The sequence below is a fragment of the Elephantulus edwardii genome, unplaced genomic scaffold (assembly GCF_000299155.1).
Source record: "Elephantulus edwardii isolate Elephantulus edwardi_28Jun2011 unplaced genomic scaffold, EleEdw1.0 scaffold00017, whole genome shotgun sequence".
Lineage (NCBI taxonomy): Eukaryota > Metazoa > Chordata > Mammalia > Macroscelidea > Macroscelididae > Elephantulus > Elephantulus edwardii.
In genome coordinates, this window is record NW_006399767.1 from 16285369 (window position 1) to 16297294 (window position 11926).

The window sequence follows — 11926 nt, forward strand, 5'->3', positions numbered from 1 at the left end:
TGCTTTGGCGACCAGGTCTATTTACCCTCCAAGGGAAGCAGGACTGGCCTATCCAGTGCATGGACTCTGAATAGACAGATGTGTATCAAAATCCTGGCTCTGCTACATACTGAGTGACTCTGGGTAAGTCACTTCACCTCTCTCAGCCTCAAGTTTCCCCTGCAAAGCAGGAACAGTTGTGAAGAGCAGACGGGACAATGGGCAGGAAGGAGTTCACACAGTGCCTGGCACCGAGTGGGTCCCAGATGAGCAAGCTCTATTGGCATTTTGATTAATCTTTCACCTTCCCAGGAGGCTCCCGGTCGTTCGCCTGGTGGCACCAGAAATGCCTTGCTAATCAGCCCCTCTTCGTGCATCATCCTGCATCTTCCCTCAAGCCTGAGAACTCAGTTCCATTAATGAAGCTGAACTTCCCTCCCCACAACGCCCATTCAGAAGTCATTAGCAGGATCTCCACAATTAGGAACAAATGGCTTATAACGGATGGCAAGGAGGGAGGGAGGGCGGGCGGCAGGATGGAGAGGGGGAGGGAAGCTGGCACTTTGAGGGTAGCAGGGAGCTAAGGAAAACAAGCGGGGTCTCTCACCTCCGAGATGGAGGACTACATTTCAGTTTCTGCCTATGAGAATCTGGGGCGGGGAGCAGCCCTCTTAAGGACCCAGCCACCAGGCTGTTGACTGTTCCTTTCTGCAGGCTGGAGGGTTCTGAGTCTGTGTTGGGGAAGGGGGCATACTGTTTAGGGAAACACAGGCCTGGCAAGCTGGGAAGCACTGGGGAGGCCTGCTGGTGATATGTGCCATCAAGTCGGAACAGACTCCTAGCTGACCCTCCAGCGAGTTCTCGAGGCTATAAGCCACATGGATCACCCATCTACTAGGAGATCTGAGCTTCCTGCCTTTGGGTTAGTAGCACAATCCCGCACCACCAGGTACTGAGCTCAAGTGATACTCTAGGAAGTATCTAATGAAGCCTTTTCAGAAGAGTCATGGCCCTCTAACAGTGGTTAGAGGGCCGAAGGAAAAGAGGCAACTAGAGATTAGAAACAGATCTGAGATGCAAGTGTACATATATGTCTGCATGTATTATAAGCTATTGTGATCTAACGGGTTCCAACTCAAGGTGACCCCAGAGTATGTGGTACTACAAAGGGTTTTCAGTAGCTGATTTTTCACCCCCAGAAGCATGTTTATTGTGTTTGAGATGATACATCAGGTGCTCTCTGAGCTACAAAGGGTAAAAGGAAATCCTCTCATTACAAACTGACAAAGGCAAAAGGTAAAACATTTTCACTCAATAGCTGATTGTTTTGGAAGTAGATCATCAAGTTTTTTCTTCTGAGCCACCTCTGGGGGACATCAAACGTGAACCCTGTGGTGGGCCGCCAACGATGCCAACCATTTACACCACTACAGGACTCCATAAGTGCATGGATACGTGTGCTGCAGGTGTATACGCACTCTCAGACTCCAAGTAAAATGTATTCCTTAATGCAGGGCTCAAGCAAAGGCGTCAGAGATGTGCTGATCTAGCTAACTTTATGGATAAAGCAACGGGAGGCCCAGAGAGGGCTGGTGATTTGTTCACAGTCACACAGCAGCAGAAGTGGACTGGGAATCCCCACGGCCAGAAGCAGGGCTCTGTGCAGGAAAGGGAAGGTACCCATGGTTGGGCAGGCAAGATGGAGGACTCATTAAAACAATTCTGGTTTCATAGGACACAATGGAATGTCTCCATTAGAATGGGAGAAACGAGGAGACCAAACCCCAAATCCATAAAACAGACCAGAACACTGATAAGAGACTAGAGAACCCCCCTATTCTACTGCCCTACAACAAGTCCAGAACTGAAGCCACTCTCAGGGACCACCTTTCAGTCAAATAATAGAGGGGCCGCCTATGAAATAAACAGTAACATCTGTGAAGAACACGCTACTTTGAACAATCAACTTCATGAAACCAAGCAGGTGCCATCTGCCCCAAAGCAGAGCAGCCCAAGAGCAGGCAGGGAAGCCAGAGGGATGGAGATGGAGGTGACAGAGGAGAGACTGAGAAGCCCATTTGCTATGGTGACTTTAACCTAAAACACAATTATTTTAAAAATAATAATAATGCCTGGTCTCATTGGGGTTATGGTGATAAGTAACCACAATGAAATCTAAACTCATTTTATCTGCAAGTACCTGACTTATTTTAGCAAAACTGCAGTTTGATCTTACCTAAATTATCATGATAATAAATTCTAACTGGGGGTTAGCTAGATTTAAGGGGGGAATGATATTAAGAGTGCTACTCTACTTCACCCCTATGTTTAAACCTGAAAAGTACCCCATCATCCCCTTTACACCCACTTTACATGACTTTCTCCTCATTTAACAACGATTCAACAAGCATTTTCTAAACCCTAAGGATGTCAGTTTAAAAACTAAAGTGCACCCGAGATACAAGCCATGGTCTTTTCAATTACTTCCTGTGCATGTGAAAGCTGAACAATGAACAAGGATGACAAAAGAGGAACTGATGTCTCGGACTGTGGTGGAGAGTGTCTCACGGACTGCCAAAGCACAGGCAGTCAGGGAGGAAGCGCAGCGAGAGTGCCCCTCAGAGGCACAGAGGGTCACCTCAGCTTCACATCCTCTGGGCGTGTTGTCAGGAAGGACCAGTCCTGGAAAAAGGATATCAGCTGAGGAAGTTAGAGAGGGTCAATGACAGAGAAGAAGACCCTCTCAATCAGACGGAATGGCACAGTGACAGCCACCCCACCATGGGCTCGGGGATCATAGAAATCATGTGGCTGGTGCAGGAGAGGCAAAATTCAGATCTGTCATTCATGGGGTCTCTGGGAGTGGTAGGCAACTCGATGGCATCTTAACAACAACAACAACAAAATAAAGTATGCTGCATGATCCAGGCCCTAGGCCCACGTTGTATTTGCTTGATTGAGACTCACGTTCTCAAGAGATGAGACAGACATCAAACACTAACAGACACACAAACAAGGGGACAGCCCTAAGGGTCACACAGGGATGACTGACTGATTACTCAGATTGTGTGGTCAAGAGAGGCCTCTCTGAGGAGACATTTAAGATAAGAAGTAGCCAACTTTTTCTGGGAAGACCTTTCATTTAATTCTAAACTTCTGCAAAAATCACTGAAAGATTTTAAGCAGTAAGGAAAAGAATCCCAGAGTGTCTGTGGTTAACACTCCTTGCTGCTGTCTTAAAGACTGGAGATTTGGGCTCATTCTGAGGTGTCTAGGAAGAAAGGCCTGGTGATCTACGAACAATAAAACCATCGAAAACTCTGTGGAGTACAGATACTCTTGGGGTTACTATAGGTCAGAGGCTACATGAGGGACAACAGGTTCCTGGGACATAATCCCGACAAGGAGACACCAAACCTACTGCTAGTAAACCCACTCAATGTTGACTCACAGTGACCCTCCGATTTCAGAGGCTGTAAATCTTAATGGGAACAGACTGCTTCATCTTCCCCTCGTTCATCAGGTGGTAGATTGGTGTCAAAGCACTTGTTGATTTGAATCACCCACCTTTGCAAATCCTTGAACCCAAGCAGAGGGCAGGGATACAGGGAGAAGAGGTCAGAGGCCAGTGTCCCACTGCTGAATGGACAAGCTGGGGAGATACAGGTTCTCCACCAGGCAGGCTTTGTCCTCCAGCACACAGACATAAAAAGGAAATCACAGGAGGGCAGGGCGGGGAAGAAGAAACGATAAAACCCCCTGAAGTGATTCTACACCTTTTTCCCTTGGAAAAAAAAAAGCTTTTTGGAAAAGGCTGTAAATTTTTTTTACACCAACCTCGTAAAAATGACATCGCGCATTCTCAAATTAGAACCATTAAAATGAAAACCAGGAGCGTGCGGGCTGACAGGCCCCGGTGGGGAGGAAACTCGTCTCAGTGCACAGCCCTGCTTTTTCAGGGCTCCTTCCCAGCCAAGAGTCTCCAAAACGCCTGCTTCCCGCAAGAGAGTCTCGGGAGGCAGAGGCCTCCAGGAGAAAAGAATTAACAAATGAACCCATCTACGTGGCAAGGGAGCCATTCCTTTGAACCTATTGGACTCCTCTCCTTCCCAGGCTCCTGTTTCTGTGCCCCTGCGGAGGCTGTTCCCACAGTCTTGGCCCACTCCCAGCAATAGTGTGGCTGGGGGGCAGCCAGACCCCTTTCCCTGGTGTCCAGCTCCCCCAAGTCAATAATAGAACTGGCAGGTAGTGGGGGTTCTGGGTGCGAGCTTTGGGGACACAAGGCTAGAAGAGCTGCTGTCGTGCTGGGAGGGAAAGTAAATGAACTCCTGACCCGTCTCCACTCCACGCATCTGAGGTGTAAGCCTGTGTGATGTTTGTAGAACTCTTCCAAAGCTGGTCCATCCCTAGGTGTGCACTGAGAACCAGGTGCTCTGGTGGCACAGTGGTTAAGAGCTCTGCTGCCAGCTCAAAGGTTGGAGGTTCAAACCTTCCAGTAGCTGTGGGCTGGGCTTGGGGGTGTGGGTTGAAAACATGTAGCAGTCTGCTTCTGTAAAGATTAGCTTTCCACTTTATAGGTCCTTATGAGTTGGTATGGACTTGGCAAATGAGCCTGGGGTTTTTTTAGGGCATAGAGTTCAGAGACAAGATGAGCATTCCACTCTCACGAGCCACTCCACTGGGGCTACTGTATAATGGCTGAGGGTTGACGTGTTGGTGGCTTTAATCGGCACTCCTCAGGACAAAGGAGAAAGGCTAGCTTGCCCATTGTGAACACCCCCAAACCCATCCGGCATGTTTTTCTGGGTTCAAGGCTGAGTTTCAGCACTGACTGGGTGGCCCTGGCATGGGGCCTTCTCCACTTCACTTCAATCCTTTATACTAAATCCCCTACATCACAAGAGGAAATGCATAGGGTCTTCTCCAGATTCCTGCCCTGCCCCCCAAAGTCCAAACAATAAACTCTGGTGTAAAACAGGATGAGGGAGAAGGGGGAAAAAATTGCAATTCCGAGTTCCCTATCAGGAGGGAAGGAAGGAGTGGGAGAGTGGGCTGGCTATTTCTTGAGACATGAAAGCAGAGTTTGGGGACAATTCCTCCACTCCCCTTACAGCAAAGCTCCCAGTGAAGGAAACTTTCCATGTTGTTTGACTAGGGGGCTGGAACAGGGTCAGGGGTGGGGCCTGCAGTCCTAGGAAAGAGAATAGCCTTTGGCTTTGGGTCCTAGGAGTTTACAGGAGAAGGAGTTAAGGCCCCCTCCCCTGACATACTGTCCCACAACCCCATCCCAGCCTGTCCTCCTCCCACTATTTCAGGGATGGGAGGGAGAGGTGGCAGGCAGTTTCCAAGCATCCCAGTGGCCACTGAAAAGTGGGGAGGTGGAGACAGGTGAAAGCTTCTCCATCTGGGGTCCTGACTCTACCCTGAGGAGTTCACTTCCACTCTCCCTCCATGCTCCAGCATCTCCTGGGGAAGGGCTCATTCTCCAAAAGAAAAACTAATGTTCAAAAGGAAGAGAGAACATTCTGAGGCATGAGGATGAGTGAGCATCCTAAAGAGAAACATACCCCAGGCCTGCAAAGACAACTGTTGACGCCTGGCCCGTCAGAGTGGACAGAGGGAGTGTGTGTGCATGTGAGGTGTGTGTGTCAGAGAGTGGGGGTGTGTGTGAGAGAGTGTGAGTGTGTGTGAGAGAGTGTGTCAGATAGTGGGGATGTGTGTGGGAGAGTGTGAGTGTGTCAGAGTGAGGGTGTGTGTGTGAGAGAGTGGGGGTGTGTGTGAGAGAGTGTTGAGTGTGTGCGAGAGAGTGTGTCAGATAGTGGGGATGTGTGTGGGAGAGTGTGAGTGTATCAGAGAGTGAGGGTGTGTGTGTCAGAGAGTGTGAGTGTGTGTGTCAGATAGTGGGGATCTGTGTGAGAGAGTGTTGAGTGTGTGTCAGAGAGTGGGGATGTGTGTGAGAGTGTGGTGTGTGAGAGAGTATGTGTGAGAGAGAGTGGGGATGTGTGTGAGTGTGCGTCAGAGTGTGTGTGAGTGTGTGAGCGTGTGTCAGAGAGAGTGGGGGTGAGAGTGTGAGTGTGTGTCAGAGAGTCTGAGTGTGTATGTGTGTGTGAGAGAGTGTTTCAGACAGTGGGGATGTGTGTAAGAGGGTGTGAGTGTGTGCCAGAGAGTGGGGGTGTGTGTGTGAGTGTGAGTGTGTGTCAGAGAGAGTGGGAGTGTGTGCGTGACAGAGAGTGTGTGTGAGAGAAAATGAGAGACTGTGTGTGTGTGTGTGTGTGTGTTGGTTCTAATTCACTTCTGAAACCTTCCCTTTCCCCCTCACCACCATAAGCAGCTTGGTCAGAAAGCCAGATGGGTAAGAAAAAGAAAAGTCTCTTCCATTCTTTCTTTTTCCCCTCCTCCAACAACCTGACCACTACCACCCCCTTTTCTTTGGGGGGGTAAGTTAAAAGCCCATTAATGTGCTGAGCCTCCCAACCCTTTTGAATCTCCTCACAGGATGTGAACGGGGTGGGATTTGGCCCCGGTTGCCATGGCAACTGCAGTGGGAGTTCCCAGACGCTAGGCAACCCTCCCATGACCCTTGCTGACCTGTCACCCCTGCAACCTGTGGACAATGGGAGTGCGTGATCGAGAGGCCCAGGACGCCTTTCAGTGCAGCCGCCAGCAGATCGGCCTACCCCCACCCGCCTGGCTCGCCCTGCTGGCCCCACGTCCAGCTCTCCTCAGCCACAGCGCCCCTTCAGCACCCAACACCGGCCGCAGGACAGCCACCTCTTAAAGTTGTCACTCATTTCTCTCAGCCCTCACTACCCCCAATCAGAGAACAAATTAAGTGTTTGCAGCTTCCTTAAGAGAAACTCCCCACTCCCAACACACATGCTGGGAACATTTCCACAAACGTTTAGGGTAACATTTTAGGTGGAATCACATTAGGATAAAACACAAGAGCAGCCTTCAAAGAAAATCATCAAAACCTATGGGGGGGGGGGCAGTAGGGCCGAGGACTTTCCCTTGGTGACTGGAGGGAACTGAAGAGCAACCAGTGTGACTGCTAGGTTCAGGGTATTCTTTACCTGTGGCTGGGGTCACTTTCTCCAACAGGACTGGACAGTGACCAGTACAAATCCAGCTTCAGTGCATGCTTGCTAAATGAGTGAGTGTGTGCTCCAAGCCCCTCAGCATTTTCTACCTGGGGAGACTCTCCATAAGGTATGAGAGACTGGAGACCTGGTAAAAGCCCCAAGGACAGAATGGAGGTAGTATGGTCCTGTCTCCCACAAACAAGGCAGGAGGAAGCCAAGCTGGGCCTTGCAGGCTGAGATGGGGCAGCAGGTCTGGGACCCTCATTTGAGTCAGGCCCAGCATGGCAGCCAGGCCAACTCATACCCCCTTCCCCCAGCCTCTGTTTAAACAAGCTTTGCTGCATGGAAACAAGAGCCTGCTCTTGTTCCAAAGTGACGTGGAAGCCCTCTTCAGCACTGTTTGTTTCAGCCTGAAGTCCTGTCACGGGCCTGACTTCTGACTCTCCTGTTTATCTCTCTCTCTGTCAACTCATTACTCCCAAAGGCCAAGACTGCATTTCCAGGCCTTATTTACCCAGAGCAGAAGGACAGGGACCAGCAGACAGACAGATGGAGGGAGAAAGGCTTAGGGACTCAAGAAGGATGGGACCAGAATATCTGTGGTGTGCAGACTCAATCCCAAATCCCCCCCCCCCACCCCCCCACCCCCGCCCAGTTCACAGCTAAGGCCAGAGTGGCTACTTAGAGTCAGCGGCTTTTGTTTGTATAAGGAACCCCTTCAGGGTGAGAATGGAGTGCCCTTGTTCATTAAACATTTATTCAGCATCTATTATGTTCTACGTCTTGCTTGTATCTACCACAGGGTATTGTATGAGCAAGACAGTAGCAAGAAGAAGGTGCCGTGAACCAAGATTTAAGAGACCTGGGATCTAGCCACAGCCTTGGGCCAAGTCAGTACCTACCTCTGGACTGTCTCCTTGTTTCTGAAACAGGAGTAATATTGGCCTCTCAGCCATGGAAGGAGCGCTACAGAGAGGTACAATGATTAAATGCTGGGCTGCTAATCAAAAGGCTGGCAGTTCAAATTGTCCTAGCAGCTCTATAGCAGAAAGATCTAGAAGTCTGCTTCTGTAAAGAGTACAGCCAAAACCCCCTGCTCTGTCACAGGCAGTCAGTATGAATCAGAATGCACTCAATGGCACCATGACCACCACCACCCAGGGCTGGGAGGGGATTAAGTAACACAGGATATGGGGGTGGGAGGGGGGGCAGGGGAGGAACCCAAAGCACCAAACAGATAAACAAGTGATTTGTTTATGCTCTAAGGTATGTGTTTACACTTCCTGGTGTAGCTGGAGCTGAGAGGGAGAAGAAACTTGAGGGGCCAGGTTCTTCCTACAGTCATGACATAGTTATGCCTTGGATAGTCTGGAGCATTTGTTATTGGGGTACCAGAAATACTACCCTAAAGCTCCCCCAAAAGTCTCATTCAATTACTGTAGTGGAAGGACAATTACTGAGTGGTAGAAGGACAGCCCACAGATGGTTTAGTTTTAATTAAAATTTTGTAGTTTTAATTCTGCAGGGTTCTTTTCACAGTTTCGAGCCAACAAAACCTTTTTTTTTACGTCTCAAATATTTTCCTTGGCCTGGGCACTACGCCCACAGTGAGCCCAAATGGCTTAAACAGCCCTCTGCCTGCCTCCTTTGCCTCCCTATCCCCACCCCAGCTTCTTTGTGAAACAGATATAGGATTTTCCAGGACGTTGGGATATTCCCCAAAACAAACAGAAATAACTGGGACTTGGAATATAATATAGGCGGTCAAACATGGCTGGTGTGCAATGAAGAGGGAGGAAACTTGATCAGCACAGTTCTCTCTTCCCACCCTACACATTACCCCAGTTTTCCAGATGGATCTGTGTCCACTCCAAATGATTTTTTACTCCCCAGTTTTGGCATTCTCCCCTGTTGTTGTGTGGTACAACTGAGTCAATTCTGATCCCAGGTGATGGAGGAAACTGTCCTCTGGGATTTTAGGTTAATCTTTACAGAAACAGATGACCTGACCAGGTCTTGCTCTCTTCAAACGGCTAGGCAGGTTTTGGTTAACTCCTTAGCTACAGTAAAACATTTTCCTAGCTGTGTCTACCTAGAGGCCCTAGAGGAGAAGAGCTAATCTTACAGCATGAATGGACTTCTGGTGGGGTGTGTTCTGTTGTCATTTTGACACAGGGTAGGATTTTCTTTTGACCCTCTGTCTTCAGCAGACAGCACAGAGTGACGGGGTGGGGGTGTCATCCCCAGAGAACCTGCTAAAGAAGACTGGGAGATGCTGATCAGCTCCCAGTAACCATCTCCATGGCGGAAGAGGCTCTAGTCTTCACTATTCCCAAGAGAAAGTGATTTCCAGTCCTATCTGCACAGTGCCCAGACACTGTGTAGGAAGATTTCACTCTGAAAATCACATCTGATCCTAACAACCCTGTTCTTCATGTGTGAGAAGGCCAAAATTCAGGGAGGCTCCCTGATTTCTTGGCCCAGGGAGCAGTCCTGGTAAGGGGGTAGCTGGGATTCTGCCCAAACCCAAACCCACTGCTGTTGAGTTGAGTCCGTCACTGTGACCCACCTTAGGTTTCCAAGGCTGTACATTTTATTGGGAGGACACTGCCCATCCTCCTCCCACAGAGCAGCCAATGGATTTGAACTGCTTATCTTTTGATTAACAGTGCAACATGCATTAAATCATCAGAATTCATTCTGAGATTTGCCAAGGATTGTTTTATTAGGTTTTTTCCCTAATTCCTGCTTTAGGGATTCCAGCTCAGCCTGCAGAACTGACTAATGAGCACAGTGCAGGGGTGCAAGTTTCTGACAGTGCTACCCTCTATCTGTCTGCAGGCTCACTGAAAACTCTGAGGGGTTATGGAGTGGCAGCAGAGACCAGAATTGGGGATAAGGGGGGTGCTGGGGGGAGGACAGTGCAATGGAAGTGGTGAGGTACAAAGGCACTGCACCTACAAATAATATCAAGAGCATTGTACCTACAAGTATTGGTGCACACAAGACAAAGGCATGGGGGGATACCAGATGGAGAGCTGCATGTGTGTATGTAAGACTCTTCTGCATTCCCAAGAGATTCCTCCTTCATCCCCCCTCCCAAGTCTGTGCCACCAGTAGTGACAGTAGGAGCAGAGTCAAATAAGAGGAGGAGAATCCCAAGGCCAAGGTTGGCTGGGCTGGTTCTTCTGAACTTGTCAAGCGTGATTTTCCCTTTTCCCCCTGGGTGGGGCTGGGACATGAGGCCTCTTAGTTGTTACCCAACCAAGCTCCCCACCCTAGTACCTCTTGATTCCCAGAGAGGCTGGTCCTGAACTCCTGAACTCTGTAATTTGAAGTTTAGGTTGGGAGTGATGAGGGTGGGAAGAGGCCAGACAAGCTGACCCTTGCTTACCTCTCTTGACCTTTTCTTAGCTGCTGTGGTCTCTACAGAGACAGTGCTTAAAGAGCTTTGCTAATTTAAAAACCAGCAGTTTGAACAGACCAGCCTTTCGAAGGGTAGAAGAATAGGATAGTCTGTTTCCTTAAAGATTTACCTCCTTGGAAACCCTTTGGGGGCAGTTCTATTCTGTCCTATTGGGTCAAGAAGTTTGAATCCAACTTATCAGCAATGGGACAGGCTTGAAAGTTTAATGTCTTCACAGCTTGGTTCATGAACTTAGGCAGAGATGGAGACAGAGCTATTTTATAATGCAAATAAAGTGAAGATATCCCAAAGTGCAGGGTGATTACACACACTCTCCTCCAAGAGCCAACACGTAAACACACACACACACACACACACCCCCCTGAAATGGGGGTGGGACTTCCTCCCCTCCCCATTCACTTACTAGCCAGGGTGTGGATACCAAGAACAGGCACCAGCCCAAGATGAAGACCCTCAAGTGGGTAATCCTGGGAAAGGGCTGCCCTAGGCATCTGTCTCAACTTGTCAGCATTTCTGGACTCTGGTATTCCAAGCTCCGGAATCTCAGGCCCCCAGAGTCCCAGTTGTGCCTCTTGGGAAAGCTGTGTTGCCCTGTCTTGAGGTGGCTCCCAGAATGCAGAGAGCAGGAGGGCACTGCGGGGGTCTGTGGCAGCTGAACCTTCTCCAGAATGTGACAGTGAGGCCACAGGCACAGCAGCATCGTGCCCCCTGGGGCTTGGGGGAGGGGGCAGGCTCCAGTAGTGCAGGGGGTTTGGCCTGGCGTGCAGACTGCGTCCCCAGATGCAAGGAAGGGCTCTGCTCCTACCTGTTGCTGCTGGAAGTGCAGCAGCTCCGCAGGGCTCATCTCGCCGTTGCTGTCTGCGCCCGCAGCTGCTTCCCTGCTCGCGCCGCCTGCAGTGCTTGCAGCCCCGGCCCCGGCGCCACCGCCATCGGCCTGCCCGGAGAGGCTGCCTACGCCATTCTGACCAGACGGAGCTGATCTGATTGTCTCCGAGGCAGATTCCACCATCATGTCGCTCTAGCGGGACCTGGAGGGGGAGGAGAGACACGGGGGAGGGGCTGAGGCGTGAGGCTGGACCAGCACAGCCAGGTTTCCTCGGGCCAGGACAGGGCCCCTCAACTCTGCAACCACTACCCCTGAATCCCACCGCTCCTAGGGCATCTCTTCACCTTCAGCCCCCCCCACCCCCAGGAGGCTCCTGAGACCCCTCCTGGGTGCATCCCCAATGTCTTACCCCCTGGGCCAACTGTAACTGATGTTGCTCCACTGTCCCCTCTCCCACTTCCACAACATTTCTAGACTTCCAAGTGGGCTCTGGTCTCCATTCCCTGGAGGCCTCCCAATGAGGCTCTAGTGGCCTGGGGGGTGAGGGGTGGCAAACGAAGTTCAAATCCACCAGTTGCTCCTCAGAGATAGATGGACAATCTTCTCCTGGGT

General features: G+C 50.3%; 1 protein-coding gene across 3 annotated transcripts in view; it reads right to left on the minus strand.

The window, feature by feature from the left end:
• Window positions 1-11519, minus strand: part of FOXP4 (forkhead box P4) — a 36220-nt gene extending 24701 nt beyond the window's left edge. For 2 of the 3 annotated variants that reach the window (XM_006882010.1, XM_006882009.1), the window contains exon 1: window positions 11294-11500. In XM_006882010.1, coding sequence (XP_006882072.1) covers window positions 11294-11500 — 207 coding nt within the window. Of the gene's footprint in view, window positions 1-11293 lie in introns of all 3 variants that reach the window. The other variant, XM_006882008.1, reaches the window with a different exon arrangement.
• Window positions 11520-11926: the final 407 nt, after the last annotated feature.